The sequence below is a fragment of the Rhinatrema bivittatum genome, chromosome 4, assembly GCF_901001135.1.
Source record: "Rhinatrema bivittatum chromosome 4, aRhiBiv1.1, whole genome shotgun sequence".
Classification (NCBI taxonomy): domain Eukaryota; kingdom Metazoa; phylum Chordata; class Amphibia; order Gymnophiona; family Rhinatrematidae; genus Rhinatrema; species Rhinatrema bivittatum.
In genome coordinates this window covers 249,529,367-249,551,004 of record NC_042618.1, presented here as the reverse complement: position 1 = coordinate 249,551,004, position 21,638 = coordinate 249,529,367, and the positions used below count along the sequence as shown (strand labels likewise).

At 39.7% G+C, this 21,638-nt stretch overlaps 1 protein-coding gene across 3 annotated transcripts in view; it reads left to right on the top strand.

Moving 5' to 3' along the window:
- DENND5B (DENN domain containing 5B) overlaps positions 1 to 21,638 on the top strand; it is a 476,583-nt gene that overhangs the window by 370,970 nt on the left and 83,975 nt on the right. For 2 of the 3 annotated variants that reach the window (XM_029600012.1, XM_029600010.1), the window contains 5 exons: positions 1,308 to 1,460; positions 1,859 to 1,937; positions 5,991 to 6,072; positions 16,896 to 17,024; positions 18,471 to 18,592. In XM_029600012.1, coding sequence (XP_029455872.1) covers positions 1,308 to 1,460; positions 1,859 to 1,937; positions 5,991 to 6,072; positions 16,896 to 17,024; positions 18,471 to 18,592 — 565 coding nt within the window. Of the gene's footprint in view, positions 1 to 1,307; positions 1,461 to 1,858; positions 1,938 to 5,987; positions 6,073 to 16,895; positions 17,025 to 18,470; positions 18,593 to 21,638 lie in introns of all 3 variants that reach the window. The other variant, XM_029600011.1, reaches the window with a different exon arrangement.

Below are 21,638 nucleotides of genomic sequence, written 5' to 3'. Positions count from 1 at the left end.
ATAGCTTCTGGCCTATTAATGTACATTTATTCACTTTACTCCAGGTAAGAAGGATTAGATCCTGTTCAGAACTGAGTAACTTTATCTGCTCAATGTTAGCCAGTTAGATACTCAGCTCTGGGCCAATCATTGGTCTTTTCTTCCCGAGTGAAATGAATAAAGTAATACTAATGTGCTGAGACCTGTAAGTTCTATTATACTTAATATTCATCCCAATTGGCCACTTTTAGGGGTTTTGGGGGCGAGCGTAGGGATTTAGCCAACATCCTTGAATAAGGTAAATGATGTAAGAGGAGCAAGGATTAGCATGTTAGTTAAAAAAAAAAACAAGTTACCTAGCTAACAGTAGGCTTGCTGTTTTCCCAGCCAGAGTTAGCTGATAATATTCAACATTAACTGGGTAAATTTAAGCCATGTCCCTGGATTGGCCTTGCTCTGTCTCCTTTTTTATCCAGCTACGTTTTAACCATGTAATGATGATGATAGTGTTTGACAGGGAAGGCCAGTCCAGTTCTCAAGCGCCACAAACAGGCCTAGTTTACAGGATATCCGTAATGAATATGCATGCAAGATATTTGCATACAGTGGAAGCAGTGCATACAAATGTATCTCATACATATTCATTGTGGATATCCTGAAAATCAGGCCTGTTTATGGCTCTTGAATACCAGAGTTTGCCACCCTTGGTGTATGATTATGGAGATCAATGTATTGTGTGTCTGTTTTAATATGGTACTATTCCTAACATCTGTATGTCTTGTGTTGCTGTCTGCTGTGAAATTCTGTATTGTCTGTCTCCTTGCTAGGCATGATAACACCAGTGAGTTAGCTTGCCCATTTCCACCTGATTGTTTTAAAGATTTCCAGTGCTGGTCAAACCGATGGCTCAAGCCGTAGGACTGTTTGCTGCATCACAGCAGACTTGAATTTGAGTCTTCTGTTTAAAGAGTCCAATAAGATTTGGACTGGTGCAGAGATGACACATTTAGGGAATGAGGGAAAGAGGGAAGACAGCTGCCACTATTGTGGTGCTGAGGGATAAGTCTTGGAGGGTTCATGATTTTCTTGGACATGCTGCCTAGGTAAAAGAAGGGTAATAAAAAATAAAAAAAAGAGGAGAGGGATGGTGAAGGCAGACGACAGGAGTAGGTTTTGGGTTTTTTTTTTGGGGGGGGGGGGAAGACATTTCCTGTTCTTTATAGTCAAAACAAGAGATGAGAGTTCTTGGTAGTTTCAATAATTTAAAAATGATTTACTTAGTTCTTCTACTGGTCATGTATTTGACTTTAAATGTTTTCGTACTTCAGACTAAACGTATGTTGGTAGAAAAAATGGGCCATGAAGCAGTGGAACTGGGTCATGGAGAAGCCAACATAACTGGTCTGGAGGAGAACACACTCATTGCTAGCCTATGTGACCTTCTGGAAAGGATCTGGAGCCACGGTCTGCAAATCAAACAGGTAGGCAGTTCTGAAAAGACGAAGATCGTGCCACAAGAGTAAGATGCAGTTGTCAACATAATGTCAAATAATTCCCAAGATGAAAGCAGCTGGTTAAAAAATATTTTTTTTTAAAGTAGCTTTTTTAGGGCATAGTGAAATGAACAGACCTTTCTCAAAAATAAGGAAAATAAGTTGATTGTTTTGAGAAAAGAAAGTTCATGGAGCAGAGATATTTCCCAGCTAGTGATTTGCGGAGTTACTGAACTTTATTCCCAAGTTATAACATAGCACTTATACTTTACATTTGGTGTGGGAACATCTGAATAATGAGTACCTTGGGCATTTATTTAGTGAATTTTTTTTTTCTTATTTCAAAATTGTGTATATGAATAATTTATTATTTTTTTTTTTTATAGGGCAAGTCTGCTTTGTGGTCTCATTTGCTTCAATATCAGGAAAGGGAAGAGAAGCAAGAGCAAATTATAGAATCTCCAGGTGAATATTTCAAAATTGCATTTCTGTATTGAATCACAATAATACAAATTAAAGTTTTATCTGGTGAGGTATGAGAGAAATAAACACATCCAGTTAGAGAAGAAAATGAATGTACGCCTAGCCATGAATATATTAGGACTGAACACATGAGACCCGGTTTTGAGTACTCATTTTTTTCTTTTAAGAACAGATTTTTCATACTGGGTCAGACCAAAGGTTCATCAATCCCAATATCCTGTTTCCAACAGTGGCCAATCCAAGGCACAAATACCTGGCAGGATTCCAAAAGGTCAATAGATTCCATGCTGCTTATCCCACAGATATGTAGTGGATTTCTCTAAGTCCACCTTAAATAATAATGGGCTTTTCTTCCAGGAACTTGTCCAAACCTTTTTTAAACCCAGCTACACAAAGCTTTCACCACATCCTCCGACAACTTATATTTCTAGATTATTTATTTATTTATTTATTTTTATATACCGACATTCAAACTAAGATATCACATCAGTTTACAGAAAATAAATGAAGCTGCTTACAATAATTTCACAATATTTCTCAACATAAAACTTAGTAACAGAAATGAATAAGATTAAGAGTAGAAATGAAATCACTTACCATAATAAACATTTTCATCTAAAATAAACATAAAGATATGTAATAGAGCACGGATATAATCAAGTTTCATTGAAAAGCCTTCATACAAATTTCAAATAGGTAGACAATATAAAAACTTCAGTAGTTGTCAAGCATCATAATGTTGATGCAAAGGCTTTCTGAAAAGCCATGTCTTTAGATTTTTTTTGAGTGTTTGTGACATAGATTAGGAAAGGAAAACCCCAGTTGGGCAAATCTGTTTTCAGTTTCATCAGTCCATCTTTTCTCAGCAACTGTCTTAAGAGGAAAATAACTTTTTTTTTTCTTGTTTTCTATAGGGATTTTTTCTAGTTTTCTGATTGATCAGCTTTGGGGCCTCTTTAAGCTATTGGAAGTCACTGAGCGTCCCCTCTAATTTAAACTTCTCTTTTGAGTTATTTTTGTAATTTGCAAGCCTGAGTTTAATGATGATACCCTGAAACAGTTTGCCACAATTTGTATGACTGAGAAGCTATGGGGTAGATTTTAAAACCCCTGCGTGCGTAAATCCTCCCGGATTTACGCGCGCAGGGCATTCGCGCGCCTATTTTGCATAGGCCGCCGGCGCGCGTAAGTCCCAGGGCTTCGCAAAAGGGGTGGGAGGGGGTGTGCCCGGGGACGGTCCGGGGCGGGTCCGGGGGCATGGCGACGGTTCGGGGGCGGGCCGGGAGGGCGGTCCCGAGTCCCCCGGCACTGCGGCCTGTGCTGGGGGATGCCGGGGCGGCGCGCGTAACTTGCCCAACAAAGTTAGGGGGGGGTGGATTTAGGTAGGGCTGGGGGGTGGGGTAGATAGGGGAAGGGAGGGGAAGGTGGGGGGACGTGGAGGGAACGGAGGCAGGCTGCGCGGCTCGGCGCACGCAGGCTGCCAATTTTGCGCAGCCTTTTGCGCGCCGACCCTGGATTTTACAAGATACACGCGGCTACACGTGTATCTTATAAAATCTGGTGTACTTTTGTTCGCGCGCGTATGTTTTGAAGATCTACCTCTATGTGTCATAACTTGTTCTTTTCCTTTTATGTAAACTACCCTAGGTTGTTTCAAGAAAGGCAGTATATAATATGATGGGAAGTAGTTAAGGGGTAGAGCAAATGTCAAAACTTACTTTTGACAGATGGCCATGCCTACTTCTGGTTTAAGCCCCACCCCTTTTCCAGCCCCTCGGCCAGTGTTTGCTTCTGGGTTAAGCCCCATACCTTTCTCCACCTTTGCCCCATCCCTTTGACATTTAGCCTAGGTCCACCCTAGCCATGCGCCTTTTTAGCCCATGGGGGCAGCCATTTTGGATGACATCATGGCTAAAAGGGGATGTCACTGGAAATGACAACACGGCTAATAGGGACAGCCCTTTTAGATGACATCACCAGAAATGACATCTTGTCTAAAAGAGGAGGCACCATGTTTGGTTAATGACAACACAGCAGTGTTCCTCTTCCCCATTCAGGGGGCAGGTCTAGACACACCTTTCGAGAGGTGTATAAAGTGCAGGGCTAAATGCAGTTTTTGTTGGGTAATATGATGATGATAATTTAAATAATACATTTCTTATCAGGATATTTAAAGGCAAACCATCACTTTTTTTTTTTTAAATCCACAGATTTAACATGCAAGCATACACATTTTAGCCAAGATTTTGGAAAGCAGAGATGTACAAGAAGTTGTTTGAAAAACTTTATTATAATCATGAGGCGGCGGGCAATTTGGGGGGGTGTGACAGGTCTTTATCAGGCCGTTAGGAAACGCCATAAAGATGTGAATAGAGCACAAATTGCAAAATAGCTCAGGGGACAAGATGCTTACGCTTTACATAGATCGGCCAGAGCGCATTTTAAGCGAAATAAAACTATCTTCTCAGACATGGACTCGCAATTGCAGGTGGATATGGTGGAACAATGGTTATAGCTATATTTTAACGGTTATAGACATCCTGTCAAAATACGCCTGCACCGTGAGTCTAAAAACAAAGACTGGCTGCGAGGTGAGGAATGCTTTTTAAAAGATATTTAGCCTCTGGCATATACCGCAAAAGATAGACTTTTTTGCCCATGGGGCAGCCAAAATGGCTGCCCCATGGGCAAAATAAAGGGGCATGGCTTGGTCAGAGCTAGGCTAAATGTCAACAAAGGGATGGGCAAAAGGCAGAGAGGGGCAGGGGCTTAACCCAGAAGCAAATGCTGATTGGCTGGAAGGCAAGGCCAGTGAGTGGGGCTTAGCCTGAAGTGAACGCTGATTGGTTGAGGAGTAGGGAAAGGGGCAGGGCAGAGACCAGAAGAGGACATGGCTGCCTGTGAAAACAAAGTTTTGCCATTTGCTGTTTCCCTTAACTTCTTTGGGATTAGGAATGTTTGCTATTGCCTTTTCCCTTCTGAGCCTCAGGCTGTCCAAAATACTTGCCTGCAGTCACAGACTTTGTTAGAATAGTGGGTTTAGAATTTTTTCCATGATATTATAAAAATTAATGAATGCTTTAAATTCATTTTTGGAAATGGATTGTTGGTAGCATTTGTACTAATGTCTAGGAAGGAAGGGCTTTGGTTTTTTGGGGTTTTTTTTAGTGGTAACATTCTTCACAAATTGCATAAAATATTTTGTTTATTGATACAAAATATCTAGCTTTTTAAAAAACAGCTTGTGTGATTGTAAATACTTCTCAGATGCTGACAGCCTTCTCAGATGCTGACAGCCTTTCAGCAGATATCTTTACAGCCTCGCACTACTTATACCTAGGGTTTCTGATGCTTTATTCTTAATTTGTTTCACTTTTATTAATGAATCAGACTCAACTGTTAATGTATATTGACAACATATTTCTCACATTACTACCTCTTTCCATCATATTAGTGCAATTTAGAATTTTCACTAATTTATAAATTTCATTATTTTTCTTTATTAAAAGTTCTTATTAATCACGTTCTCAGCCCCTAAGGGTCACCAAAAGCATTGTGCAAAACAAAATAAAATACATCAAATAAATATTAAAAAAATATATTAAAAAAACCAAAACTAAAGATTAATAATAAAATCAAAATATAAATAGACACCATCCTAAATCTCATAACTATGACATAGATGATCATAGAACACATAATCACAATCTGTATTCTCTACGTACTCATTTATACTGCTGATGCCAACACTTTACCACCTCCCATTCCTACCCAATTGCTTAACATTCTTCTAATCCAGTAGTCAGACAAAATAGAAACAGGAAGAAACCACAAAATAATGATCAACCTATAGGGGACAGAATTATCCTCAAAACTGGGAAAACAACCTTGGTTTTATGAATGTTAATTTTAAATACAATAAAATAACATGAAACGTTCTGGATAGTTTAGATAGGATATTTACCATGCACTGTGGAGACGTGTAAAAGTAAAATGTATAACTGGTGTCATCATCTTGGTTCTTTGTATAAGCAGTTGCCCTTGGACCGGAAAGAAGAAAATCTGACAGTGGAATTATGTTACCGATGCTCAAAGTGTCGCTTATCCAGGATCTGAGGTATTTTGAAGTGAATCCTTCTATTGCATGTTGTGTGTCTGTCACTATGAGGCCAATGTAATTAGCAGTGTAACATTTTAATTCCTACTGAAGTAAGCTAATGGTACGCTAATACATCACTAGTTAAAAAATAAAAAAGCGCTAATTGTAGAATGTGCGTAAAAAAATGCTTTGCGTATAAAAACAAGCTTATGCGTAGAAAACATGGTTTATATGCCCAAGTCATATTTCTGTCCAGAAAATATGATTTATGTGCACAAAAAATATTTTCTAGGCATAAATCCCAAATAACTTGAGTTAGAACAGCTCATGTTGTGCTCCTGTCTTCACTGGGAACTGTACTTGGGATTTATGCACAGAAAATATGATTTATACACACAAAACATTTTCAGTGCAGAAAGCATTTTTTTGAGAGCATAAATCATATTTTATATGCTGAAGACATAATTTGTGTGCCCACAACTTGGTTTTTGCGCATTAATCCTGAGTACCAGTCCCAGAACCAGAACTCAAGCTTCTGCCAATAGACTAACATTAGCCCTGGAAACCTTACTGCATCTCTGGCTAGGAGTTAAGGTTCCAATGCTAAGAAAGCAATGATTAAGCTAGTGCAGCTCTCTGCAATGGGTGGTAATAACTAATGCCTTCATTACCAGTAAATTTACATTGGGGGCGCTATCCTTTACACACATTTTTATGCATACATTTTTTGTGCACAAAACTCCTTGCTTCACCGGCAGTAAAGTTTGTGCACACAACTGCAGATAAACCTGTGCACTCTGCTGAATGCACCTCATCATATGACCCCATGAATGTAAATGCAGATTTTAGTGCAAAGGAGATTGCCAATGTCATTGCTAAGAATACTGAGTTTCTCATGATAAAGGTGGCTAGAATGGCATAAGCATGAAATGAATCATGAGGCCATAGTCTAGCATAAACAGATTAATTTCAAATTGGACTGTAGAGAAAGAAAAAAAAAATCATGCTAGCAAATAGTATTGTTTCCCTGCCAATACGTTTTTTTTTTTTTCTTTCCAGTGCTCACAGCATTGGCTTTGCATCTGTGAACTTTGTTTGCACATCTCGGTTCACTGATTGTCTTGTTAGCACATTAATTCCAGGACAGCTTCACAGTATGAGTTTCTCTTGCTGTAATTGAATGTTGTAAAGATTTGATTAATTGCTTAAGTTTCATGTAAAGGCTTATGTCAGTTGAAAGGATGACTAATAACTGGGTTGCCTCTGCACATCATGTGGCTCAAAGTGAGCTTGGGGTTGTGCATTGCCTCAGGCACTATCTCATTTTAATAGTTATGAATAGGTTTTATTTCCACAGACATATAAGTGTTCTGTCTCCTCTCTCCCAGACCAAGAAAGAATCTACAGATAGCAAAAAAAAAAAAAGAAAAAACATTAAATTAAATTTTATGATGAATTTTAGTTGATTACAAAGACATGTTGAGTAAAAAGAATTTGTCTAGATGCAGTGATGTACTAAAACTGAGCAGAGGGTAGACAGGGTTCCCCATGCCTAATATGGGCCTGAAAGCCAGAGCTTAGCTACTATACAGGTCGATACTGTAAAGTGCAGTCAGCTGAGTGCACTGTTTAACATGCTGTTGGATGCACGTTTTGGATGCACGTGCACAACCCCTTATACAGTAAGGGGTTTAGCACACCCATAATGCACATCAAAACCCTCCCGAAAGTAATAGTGCTCATCACATGCAAATGCATGTTGATGAGGCTATTAGTAATTCGCCTCAGATACCGTAAAAAAAATGTGCACCCAATCCACACATTTTATGCTCAGAAATTAGCGCCTACCCAAGGGCAGGCGTTAATTTCTGAGCAACCCAAAAAAGTGTACAGAAAGGCAGCGATATTAAGTCAGAGAAACCAAAAAGGTTAAAACAATATATATTTTTTTTTTTAAATGTGCAGGTGGGTCAGATTAGGAAAACAGATGCTCAATTTTACGAGCGTCCATTTTCCTAACCCGTGACCGTCAGTGGGTTCGAAAAACAGACGCTCGTAAAATTGAGCATCCATTTTCTGAACCCGCTGACAGCCATCTCTCTTGGATTTCCGCTGCTAAGGAGGTGCTAGGGACAGGCTATTATCCCTAACACATCCTTTTTAGCGCGACCCTTCATTTAAATACAGTATCGCACCCTCAGAAGAGGTGGCTGGGCGAGCAACACTGAGTGCCCGTTTTCCCACACACTTTACATTGTCGGCCTGATAGTAAGCTAAATGATTTCTTATAGAGCCCTGGCTTCCTGTGTTGGTTCTGGGCTAAATTTTGTGGCATATTTGCATACAATTTACATTGCATGTGTAGAGCTATTTACATTATAAAAATAAAATAATTTTTCAGCCTTTCTTGTGTGCCTGGATATTTTGTTTCAATTTTTAGTTTGGTATTTTTTCTCTTAATTTTCTTCCCTATCTTTTTTAACTTTCTTTTGTCTTTTCTTTTATCGCAGCTTCTTACTTATAGCCTATCCTTTTCCCTCCTAAAGATGCTGTATGTCTTCTTATCTCTCTCCTGTTAGATTCCTCTTACAGGATTTTCTCCTCCTGTGTCTGTTACGCCTTCTGCCTTAGTCTCGCCATCCACCTTCTCAGCTACCATGGGTGCTCGTGGCAAAAGTATTTTTATTTTTATTTTCATTTTGTTTTCAGTTTATTTGTGTTTGATTTTTTATTTCATTTTTTATAATTTTTTTGTTTTTAAATTTGTTTCATTTATAGTGGAAAATTGTTAGTGTTTAAAAAAAATATGAAATTTAATGGGGATTTTTGTTTCATTTTTAAAAAGCTATCAAACGATAGACAATGTTGTTTCAAATGAAAGCACATCCCTACCAGCTACTGCCCTACTAATTCTACCCTCACCCTACCAACCTCTCATCCCTCCTGACCTTTTCCAGCATCATTCCACTAACCTCTCATCCCTTCCCCCAGCTAATACCCCCTCCATTTCCCCTTCTCTGCCCCTCCCAAACCTTTCTTCCTCCTCTTCTCCCCAACCAAAGTCCTCCACCTTCCCCACATCCCTATCTCTTTCTCCCTTTCCTCCCCCCACCCTGCTGACTGACATGAGAAGGAGGAAAGCAACGTTTCATGCCAAGTATGCCACCTCCTGTTGCCCGGGCAGTTTGAAATGTGAGATATATCTATTATATATATTGCAGTATCAAACAGCATAGGTCTGTCCCAGACAGCAGGAGGAGGCAGACATGACAAGCATGTCTTCCCAGCTAGTGAGGTGATCAGACGAGAAATCAACCTGCTGGCAGGGTGAGGAGAAATCCCTAGCTGCCAGAGGATCAGTGGGCAGGAAAGAGAAGCCCCTGTGTGTGTGTGCACCCTCCAACCTGGTCCTTTCTGGTCCAGTTGGTTTCCTGCGATTCCACAGAGATTGCCATATCCCATAGCAAGAGACAAATTTTTTGACTCTTGTCACAGTACGGAATCTAAGGAAGCCAGGGTCTGTGGATACAGAACTGGTCTGTGATAGTGAATAGAATGGCAGGGCTAGTCCAAACCATATTGCTGGTGGAATTTGTGTTGTTTTTACCAGAGTGATTCAGCCCCAACAAAGATTTATTTATGTGATGAAGCGATTAAATAAGTACTTCAGAAGAAAACAAAAGTACTACAGTGAATATTAAGGTACTGTGATGTTGCAAGTTCAGTTGTCTATAGGAGCAGATAAATCCAATACTGAGTGAGGGCATGAATAATTTATTGTACAGTTTCCCTGTGTCCTACATAGATTATTTATCTTGTTTCCACAATTTAATTCAGATGACTTGCTTTTGGTGTGCTGACTACTTAGGCAGATAGCTGCATAAAAATTTGCAGGCTGGAAACAACACTGTTTATGCACTGTATGATTCATGATTTGAGATAGAAATATAAATAAGTGCTTCTGAAAAACACTTCAGTTTAGGTTGCTAGGCACTTAATAGAGGGCAAAATCCCAATCTTTTTATGCTTCTTATATAGTGACTTGCAATTTAGGTGCATCTTCCTAGCAGAGTAACTCAGTATAATGGAGTAACGCAGTATAATGGAGTGATGTTCTTAAAGAATAGTTGATTACTTTTGACATTCAGAACTCTTGGTGAATGACGTCCATAGCTATCAAAGCAGCAAAGAAGCTATCAAATTGTTTACTTCTCAGGATATGTTTGCCCAGGAGAGTCTTTGCAATTTAACATGAAAGCGCCAGGCTTTTGAGGGGTTTTACTAATGAGAAATCTGCTGTTTAATCAACAGTGAAAATGCATTTTATGTGTAGGAAAAGCCTTGAAATGCTGTTGAATTGGCCACAAAGTTTTGATTTTTATTTGTGTATATGAAATGCAACCTGTTTCTAAACTGTAACATTTGTAAAAGTTAAGACTAGAAGGAAGAAATAGAGGATAAAGGGTGTTTTGTATAAAATGTAATTTTATTCACATTTCCATCACAATTACAAGACTTTTCCTTTTAACACTCTTCTAGCCTCTCCCTTTGTTATTTAAATGGTAGTAATATATAGTTGTATTTTGTAGCACTATGATTTTACATTTTAAGAAATGCAATAATTGAATAAATCTCTTCTAGAAAAATACAAAATACAGGCTTTTGTAAATGATCCAATACTAAACAGTTCTATTATCAACCCTAGTCAGGCTGCATAATTCATAGGCTATGACATTTGAAATTGAATAAATTGATGTGTACAGCATGTCCTGTCACTATCTGTCATTAATGTTTTCCAAAACTCACTTGTATAATTATGTAGGCTAGATTAAGTTCATCCTTTTTCATAAGCTATGACTTTTTCATGAGCATTTATTCAGTTAGTCAATCTGTCAGCCAGGTAAAATGTCCTTCCTGTTTTGTTGGAATAGCAAACCTGAGTTTAGGAGTCATTTATGGTGCAGAAAATCCCTATGGTGCTGAGCTATCTGTTCTATTCAGAACCAACACAAGCCAGGGCATCTTCCATTTCTTTGGAGTGAAGTCCCTCCTTGGTGCAGCCTCCTATGGCTACTCATTTGGTGCATAAGCATGAGTCCCACTATGGTGCAGAAAGAGGATTCACTGGCACCATTGATCGAATCTGGTTCTGGCCAACAAGTGGTACGGTTGCAATCAACACAGGGAACCTCTAAGCTGCCATTTCTACAACTACAACTGCAACCCCGAGTTGCTGCTCAGCACTACCAGCATCGCCAACCTTTAGCAAGGATGGACTAATTGGGGTTTCTGAAGACATTGTCTCTTCTCCAACTCTCAGCATGTGGGAACCCAGTTGGTTAAGAATGTTTTTGCCTCCTGAAAACTTTTCAAGGTAGAGGAAATGTTTCTGCAAACAGGGGCTATTCAGAGTTTCTGAAAAGTTCATGTTTCTCTCCAGGAACTTCTGGCAGTGGGAGTAGGGGCCACCTCCCAAAATGGTAGATTCATCTCCTCCAGGGAAGTCCCTTCATGAAGCAGAGTTAGCTTATTCTGCATTTCTGCTGTTTCCTCCTTGGACCAGTGCAGGTCCCCTCCTTTGTCTCCATCCTCACGATCATTGGGATCATGGCACAGCATAATCCTGCAGGAAAGAGGAAGAATTCATGGGGATACCTTCAGATCTTCTGCCAGTCTTGCTTCAGCATACATCTCCTCTGGAAGATCTCAGCTACTCACACTTTCTGGATGTGTAACAAAAATGCTATCCATCACTGTCAGAAAGGAATAAGACATGAGAGCAAATATCTTTGGACTTCTTTAGTTTCCTCAGCCTCCAGCAAAAACTGTCTTTCGGTCATCTGAAAACTTGACCCTAAAGTATAGGGTCCAGCCCTTCCCAGGTTTATGGGGTCCAGCTGCTGCACTATGTGGTGCTGGAGTTGTTGAAGTGTGCAAAAAGACCTTATGATAACTTAAACACATCTCTGAGCAAATATCAAGGGCGTTGGAAGCAGTTGGAAAGAAGGTTCATCAGCTAGGCATGCGTGCAAAAGCTGAAGCCTTTAATGGAGTCATGAAACCCAGAGCAGACAGACTTCTGTAGAGCAGTTGAAGAGATGGAAGAGTATGAGAATCATATGATCCATTTTGCAGCAGGACTTCAGCCACTTCCATAGGAGCTCAAAGGCTCACATGTTTAAGAATGAGTGGCCTTCATTAAGATGTCCACAACCAGCTGGCAGATGTGCCCTGTATTGGGAACAACTTATTTGCCAACAAGGTACAGGACATATTGGCTCTGAACAAGGAACATTGATCCACCCTGAAGTTATTGTCAGAAGTTGGTGGTGTCCATCTAGCTTCATTCCCATGGCAGTTCTTTGCATACAAATGTTCATTCTTCTAAAGACATCACTTCTCCTCTTTTAAACATCATCAAACTCTGCCCAATTTTCAGTAGCAGCACTGCCCACTAGAGGCATCAGCTGAAGCCCAGCAGCAGTCACAGCCTAAGTCTGGGACCAGTTTTTTATGTCATTGAGGCCCGCCTCCTTGGTGGGAGGAAGGGTCCAGTCCTTCCTTCTGAAATGAATTTGTGTCACCAAGGACAGGTTCTGGAGATTGTAGAGTATCTTTTTCTTGCTCTCCAATTCAATAGATTTCTATCTTCAGCATGAAACTTTCTTAATCTGCCCCCTTCTAGCTGGAGGTGAAGTCACTCCTTCAGCAGAAGATGATTGAGTTTGTTCCTGCAGGAGTTTGGTCAGGGTCTATATTCCTGGTATTTTCTAATCCCTAAGAAGTCAGGAGGATTGAGGCCTATCCTGGACTTGTGGAGGCTGAACAAATGTTGGTTCAAGAGAGGTTCAAGACAAACTCACTCTAGACAGTTTTCCCCTTCTTTAAACCAAGGAATTGTATGTATGCTGTGGATCTGTAAAATGCTAATGCAAGCATCCCTATTCACCCTGCCCTTTGGAAATTCCTCAGGTTTGTGGTAAAGGACATATTCTACCAATACAATGTTCTTCCTTTCGGTATCAATAGGCCCTGAAAGTGTTCACAAAATGCCTTACTGTAATGGCCACACAGCTTTGCCAGCAGGGAGTCTGTGTATTCCCATATCTGGATGATTGGTTGGTGACAGGGCCATCTTTAACAGAAATTCTAGTGTTCCTCAAGATAATCATCCAACACCTCCATTCCTTGAATTTCCTGGTCACTTCAAAGAACTCAGTTTATAGGAGCCTGGATAAACTCGCTCCAGGAGAAGACGTTCTTGCCCATCAAAAAAGCCATATTGCTTTTAGGCCTTTTGAATTGGGCAAAAGAATCTTGATGTAGACGGACAACCAGATGGCTCTTTTTCTACATAAATAAACAAGTAGGCACAGGCTCATATGCCCTCTGCAAAGAGGCCCTTCAGATCTGGTTGTGAGCTAGCCATCACAACCCACATCTCCAAGTGACCTGCTTTCCAGGGATGCTGAATATGTTGGCAGACCATCCTGGAAGAAGACATAAGTAGTCCTTAAATTAAAGGGCTGTGGATGACCTGTTCAATCACTTGGGAATGCCTGTCATTGACCTGTTCACCTCAAAGTACAACAAAAAGGTCAAAGTTCTGCTTCATGTTTCTGAGCAGCTACAGATTACTTTCCAGTTCTTTGCCATCATTTACTAAAGAATACACTGGGGAAGACTATGCTCAGTTTCATTTGTGAAGAAAATTCTGTTGCAGTATCTAAAGATAACGAATGTTTCAAGAAATCAGGTCATGTACAGTGGATCAAAGAAGGGAGAGAAGGCTATCAAAGCTTCTTTGGCATGTTGGATTAAGAAAGTAATTTCTGTGTTTTTCATTGTTAAAGGTAACCTTTATCCAAGTCAGTCAGAGTGTAATCAACTAGCACTCAAGTGACATTAATTCTGCTTAGCTTTTCCATCTATGATTTGGAAAACAGTGATATGGTCATCTTTGCATTCTTTTTTGAAGCATTACCATTTGATTGTAAGAGCCAGAGAAGAGTCTTCCTTTGTTTCTGAGATGTTGAGAATGGGTATGGTAGTGTCCTGCCCAGTTCAGGAGTAGCTTGGGAACATCCCATTCATCAGCAGTAGATAGGACATCAACTCTGTCGTCAATGTAATGTAATTAGTAGCACTATAATAGGTATGGCTTAAGATTTGGTTATTTAAACAGGCCTTTCCCTAAATCATGGACCCACCATAACTACCATTACCAAACTTTCAACATAATGTAAATATTTGTTTCTACCATTGAGTTACCTTCTGCTCTGTCTTCTTCTTCCCCAGTTCCATTACCCTTGTTTAATTGTAACTTTTGCTTCTCATCTCTAGTTTAATATTTAAGGTTGTGTTATTCTACCCCGGTTCCTTGTAAACCGACATGATATGATTGTATCATGAATGCCGGTATAAAAAAGCACTAAATAAATAAATAAATTATAAATCCAGCCACCTACCTCGCAGACTCAATACCTATCAAACTGTTAAAATTAGTTCCTGATATCATCTCCAAACCATTAGCTGACAACATTAACTTCTCCCTCAACCAGGGCATCCTTCCTGATTAATTAAAAAGTGCTATCATCAAACCAATAAAAAATTAATCTAACTAACCCTCCGCAGATTTATCTAACTTTAGACCCATATCTAACTTACCATTCCTAACCAAGATTATCGAAAACATAGTCAACCAACAACTAGCGGATCATCTTGGGACCCACAACATCCTATACCCCTCCCAATTCAGTTTCCGAAAAGTTTTTAGTACAGAGACCCTTCTAGTGTCCCTCATGGACACGGTCCTGAGGGGCCTAGATAACAGACAATCATATCTTCTCATAATGCTAAACATTTCGGCTGCCTTCGATACGGTTAATCACAAGACCTTACTAGATAGATTAAAGGAAATAGGCTTAACAGGTATCACCTATCAGTGGTTCGAATCATTCTTAAACAATAGGTCATATAAAGTTCAAGTAAACCTACAGATCAGAAGAAACGAATATCACTCATGGGGTACCGCAAGGGTTATCATCTACCCTTTTTTAACTTATATATGCTTCCATTATGTAAACATTTAACAGGACTTGGACTAACCCATTTTTTCTACACCGATGACATACAGATTTTAATTCCAATCACTGACTCCCTTGAAACAGCACTGAAACTCTGGGAAATCTACCTCTCCACCATTAAATGACTGCTAGTGCAATTTAGCCTATCCTTAAATCCAGCAAAAACAGAGTTTCTTATACTCCATCCCAAATGCTTTATTGTAAACTGATGTGATATATTTATTTTGAACGTCAGTATATAAAACAAACAAATAAATCAGCCTGGTTTCTCAATTAATACTGACTATACATCTAATTTTCTGATTACACTATTGTCTGCACTTGCCCTAAAATATATTTAGGAAGAACGAATTCGTGTATGTTTAATTGAATATTGTAGCAGTGTGAAGACAAGAAAGATCTATGTGCCAATTGAACAGCATTGGCTTAGCTTTATTTATTTATTTATTTATTTATTTATTTAAGTTTTTTATATACCAACATTCAAGACAAAAGTCCCATCATGCTGGTTCACATGAAACAGGAGTGCAAAATAAACTTAAACTTGGAACAATAGTGCGGAAAAGCAGTTACATGTAACAAGGAAAAATAGAACTTGGAGTGAGAAGGAAAAAGGAAAGGAAAACCAGCTAATTACATATAATTACATTGTAAGAGGTAGCTAATAGTGATATTGATGGTGATGTGTGTTGATTGTTAGGAGTTAAATAATATTGGAGTTGGGAAAAGCCTGCATGAACAGCCAGGTCTTGAGTCTTTTCTTGAAGGTTGAGAGGCTGGGTTCCATTCTAAGATCTGGGGGGATGGAGTTCCATAAGGTAGGACCGGCTGTGGAGAAGGCCCGATTTCTTAGCGTAATGTGTCTGGTAGTTTTGGCTGGGGGTACTTGAAGTGATCCTTTGTAAGCATCTCTTGTCGGTCTTGTTGAAGTGTGTAATCGGAGGGGGAAATGAAGGTCAATTGGGGCTAGTTGATGGATGTTTTTACAACATAGTTTTTCTCAATCACAATGGACAGTCATAGAACAAGCTCCTCTTGTAGTGAGAGGAGGGGACAAGGAAGGTAAGTTTTAAATTATAAAGGAGATTAATGGATTTCACATTACGTTCACTGGCTTCCCTAGGTTTAAATGAAGAACTTGAGTGGTATACCCTCATTTTATTTACTGACATGTTTATAGTTCCTGGTTTTCAGTGATTACCCTGCAAACTGTACAACTTTGTATTAATATTAATGATTTAAAAACAATTCTCGTTTTATTCGACATGCATTCAAGTGCTAATTTTGGTTCAAATTCAATTTAGAATTCTATTGAACAGTTGAACAGTTTTAAGTTATAGAGGTCAATAAAAGTTTGCTTTCCCATTGTGTTTGTTGGATCAGTCATAGTTACTCTTTGAATAAACAGCTCCATGGTGGTGTTCTACCTCCGATGAAGATCTCTCTTCAAAACATGGCCTGCGTTGGGTTGTGCCTTCAATGGAGTAAATTGAAGCTGCTGATACAGATACATTTTATTTGTATTAAACATTAAAAAAAAGAAAAACTTGCATTAAAAACTGGACTATTGGAATGGAGTATAATAATTATATGGGAACTCAGTCTAGCAAGCTGATAAGCATATGGAAGCTAAGTATGAGATACTCCAATTCATATAACTGTATACTACTGTTCCATACATCAGTGCAAGTACATCAGCATGTTGCATTCTTGCAAATAACACTGAGATTGTTTTTGGTTTGTTTTTCTTTCCAGACACATTCAGCATATGAGTGAGATAAAAACAGATGTAGGCCGAGCTCGAGGGTGGATCAGGCTGTCTCTTGAAAAGAAGCTTTTGTCTCAGCATCTTAAGCAGTTGCTTTCCACCCAAGCACTTACTAAGTATGTATGATAGTATTGTCCTCTTGTTCATATTTAATCGTGCTGGCAGGTTTATCACATAGATCAGGGGTGGCAACTCCAGTCCTCAACAGCCACAAACAGGCCTCATTTTCAGGATATCCAAAATGAACATGAATGAGAGAATGGAGGCAGTACATGCAAATTTATCTCATGCATATTCATTGTGAGATCCTGAAAACCAGACCTGTTTGTGGCGCTGGAGGACCAAAGTTGGCCACCCCTGACACAGATAAAAACACATTGATTACCTGCTCACAAGTTTGTGTATGTGTGCGAGTATGGAGTTTGCAAATAAAATTGTGCCTGATTACAAGATATAATTATTCTAACATTACACTTAAAATATATTTATTGATTATACATTTGCCAATATTTGTTAAAAATGTTTTGTGAGACCAGTTTTATTCTTAAGAAGGTACCAGAAATATGACTGAGCACTTGACAGGGACTAACTGAGTCATAGACAGTCATGAGTCAATACCACATTCCTTAAGTGGCAAGCCCAGGATCACAATAGGGATTTAATCAAGGAAGCAGGTAACAAACCTAGCAAGGTCCTGACTTAGGTTATGCAGGAAAAATAGAACATACAGGATGACTTCCTTTCAAGGTTTACTACAAGGTAGCGCTTAGTTCTGATTTATGGGTTCAAGGGAAACAAGACACAGGTCCAGGTGAACAATTCTGAAAACAGGAAGAAGGCTCAGATAGGATTTAAGGAAACTCACTTGGGATCAGGATCAAGATCTCAGGATTCAGAAACAGGATTTCATTATCTCAGGATACAGTATCTCATTGTGCCAGCAGAGACTCTCTGCTGACTTGGTGGTTTAAAGAGTGTGGACCATCAGGGCAGTTCTCCATTTAGGCCAGTGAGAGGCTTCATTGGATGTGTCCATGACCTCAATACCCGAAGGATAGAAATAGCCCTGCTGTTTCCGACCCTTTCCCTAGTAGAGTCCCAGTCTACCATCCCTACATGTAGAATCCTATGGGTCCTGACAGCATTAAGCAAAAGCTAAAATTGCTCTTCTCTGAACACAATAAATATATTAAGTATTTTAGTGTAACTGACAAATACAAGATTTCAAGTTCATTGTCCAGAGCCAATACTCTTTGCATCAGAACAAGACACTTGGGCTCACTTGGTTCTTTCAGTACAAATAGGGTCTCCTCAGGTTGCAGAGGTGTATTCAGCGCTAGAGGAGGAGGGAAAAGTAGCCAATTCTGCGGAAAAAAATGAGTCTTCCTGAAACATTTGGATAACTATCTTGGTTGGCATGAAGTGAAATGAGCTTAAAATTATATTAAAAAAAATAAGGAAAGTTTGAGCTATAGTCTTCTCTTTTTTAGGAAACACATTTGTAATTCCTTTGAAAAAATAATCCTCTGGATACACATTTTTGTCTTTACTTTGTATGACAGGAAACTTTATAAGCGTTATGCTTTTCTACGATGTGAGGAGGAGAAAGAACAGTTTCTCTATCACCTCCTGACCCTCAATGCTGTGGATTACTTCTGCTTCACCAGTGTGTTCACGACAATCAGTAAGTTGGGAATATCTTTTTATATATCTGCAATAAAAAGATGCTGGCTTTGGTTTTGTTGTCACAAATATATTCTCCATCTACATGAAAGCACTGAATGAGCCATAATGTGTAAGTGAAATCATCTAACACTGACATGGACCCACCTTACTTGTAAACAGGGACAGCAGGATAAATCAGTCATTTTTTATATCCTGTCACCTTTGTGGAGAGTCAACTACCTCGTTAAAGCTTAGGTTCTAGAAGAAATTGATAGGCTCGCCAAGCAGCACACACACATGCATGCTCAGTAGTTTTAACTGAGCTCTGAGAGTTGGATCTGTATCTGCGCCATTGGATGACATCATCAAATGTTATGGCTGATTCATCTTGCTGTCTACAGAGAACCCTCATTTACAAGTAAGCAATCTTTGCTTTAAGTCATATACAGAGAAAATATAAAAAAAAATCAAATAATCATATGAATTTAGACAAAGGAGTAATCAAAGGTAAGAGCATGAGAGCACAAGGCAATGTCTTGGATAACTTGGAGAAGGAGAAAAGGGAAATGAAGAAGGAAATCAAGGGATAATGGGCAGAGTTACTGAGGACAGGTAAGAATAAGCAGATAGGTCTGAAGAGCAAGTTTAAACTGGTGACTACTAGCATAAATCTGAAGAAAGAGTTTGTCTTGTAGAATGCAGGCCAAATAGTGCAAGGCTCATTAGTGGATCTGAATGAAGGGCAGAAATGGAGCAATGGCCAAGTGAGGGGAGATTGATGTTCTTTTGCCTTTTAGTATCTGACATTGGCATTCCTAAGCAATGACAAGTGAAGCAGATTTGCATTAGGAGCAAACTTATAACAAACTCCAACAGCAGTTTTTGTGGATATTGCTGTAGGCAAGAGATGGAGAAAGTAAGAACAGAATTTGAAAACATTGCTTATAAAAGGATATGTTAGTGGCTGAAATTAGTATGCATTCATTGATGTGGTTCAAACCAACTTGTAACTTTTCAGCATTGCCTCTCCCTTTTTCATTGTAATGACCTTAGATGCCAGGTGGTACCGAGAGATGCTTGTTTATCAGGGCCAGTGACATCTGCAAGTATCATGAAGGGAAAGAGTCAGAGTATGAGGGAGCACTGGCAGCTGCATACTGGAGATGCACCTCCATCCAGCAGGAAGCGGTGATGTAGCAGTGGGGGGGAGCCTATCTGAAAATTGATGCTTTTAAAAGACCAGCACATGCCAGCCAAAATTTTCACATTGCTTCGATGGTTTATCGGAGCCAGCCGTCTGTTTCTCACAAGCATAGTCTGTCCGTGCCAAAGGAGTCTGGTGTATGACACTAATAGGACAAGTTTGAAAAGATTTTTATTGATGGGTACTTGAGCTCCACAGACCATTTCGCTGGCATATAACAACCTTTTATAAAAACATCAGTATTTAGCTATTTTTATTTATTTATTTTGCAACACCCAGTTTCTAAAAAAAAAAACTTCCAGTTGCTATATTTTTAGACATCATCACCTCAGTATAAAATGTTCCTAGTGTGATGGTTTGAATGTGGAATGGCACTCATGATGCACTCAAGAGTGATTAGGAAAATAACAAAAGATAAAATTAGGTGCCTTATGAGACAGATTCCTGCAGGGCTGACCTTAGAGTGTCAGGTCCAGGATGAATCAACCACAATGTTAAGAATGAGGCTACCATGGCAATGTGAAGCCCCCCCCCCCCCCCCCCCAAAAAAAGTGCAGGGCCCAGGGCATCACCCTAGATGGCCATGCCCCCCCCCCCCCCCCTCCAAGGACGACCTATTAACCTGTTCAGTTTCTGCAGGTTCATTTGTTATTTTATCTGGATAAATGTACTCTTATTTTCTGTGGAAAGCAGCTGGTTATTCATTCTAATGAATATACCCAGAAAAAGTGCAAACTATATAACTTTAAAGCTGCTCTCTGGCATGACCAGGTTTACCCAATAATTTAGCTGGATAATGCTAAATATCGATGTTCTCCAAGGACAAGCAGGATGGCAGTCCTCACACATGGGTGACATTATCAGATGGAGCCTGGCCCAAAACTTTGATCTCAAAGATTCTAGAATTTTTAAACATGCCCTAGTGAGCATGTGCAGCTGTAGTTATCAGCCCTGCCCTCTAGGCCGAGTCCCTTAGTCTCTTTTTTTCCACGGAGCTGTGTGGTCACGGGAGCCCCGTGTGTCACAGTATTGAACTTTGCTCACAGTTTTTTGTAATGTGTTTTGTTTTTTTCTAGAGCTGCAGCTGGTTTTCTTTTCCTTCTCCTTATAGTAGTTTTATGTTTTTTCTTTTCTTTTTTCCTCTTTCTACTCTCTGCCAGCTGCATGGTGGGCTTTAGTCGATGTGCAGCCTGGCAAAATATAATTCTATCCCTTATTAAATAAATACTGCACCTGCAGTTTAGCTTTTGTGTCCTCTCCTTGCTTTGTCTGTTTTTGTACCTTTGTCATGTGCTGGCAGATGGGTGATGTGTGTATAAGGCCGCTGAGTCTGGGGACTTGCCTGAGTTCTACCTGGCCAGGAGTTTCATGTCGTTTCACTGATTGATCGGCATCAATGGAGGTTCGGAGAGTGAAGAGATCGAGGACCACACCGTTCCTGTGGGGGAGAGGGAGGGAAGAGCTCATCCTCCTCACATTGTCTCCACTCGAACAAGTAAAATGATACGCACCCACTGTGGAATCTTCATCGACCATTAATGTACTTAAGATAAGGCTGGTGTATGAACAATTTATGTTCAAGTTCTGAACAGCAAGCCCCTGAGGCAGCCACTTGAGGAGTGGCGAAAACTTGGCCAGAGTCGGCATTTTAACATGTCTCCACCGTAATAAACACTTTTAAAGGACATTAGGCATCTATCTCTTTTGTTTTATACCATAACAGCTTTCATAGATCACCTCCCTTCTTGCTTTTTGGGGCGCCCTCAATGCCATCGAGGTGTGTGACCGCCCTCAACACCATAAGGTCCAACAACTGTGGGTGCCATCAAGTGCCATGCATGCTGTCAAGAGTGCTGGCTAG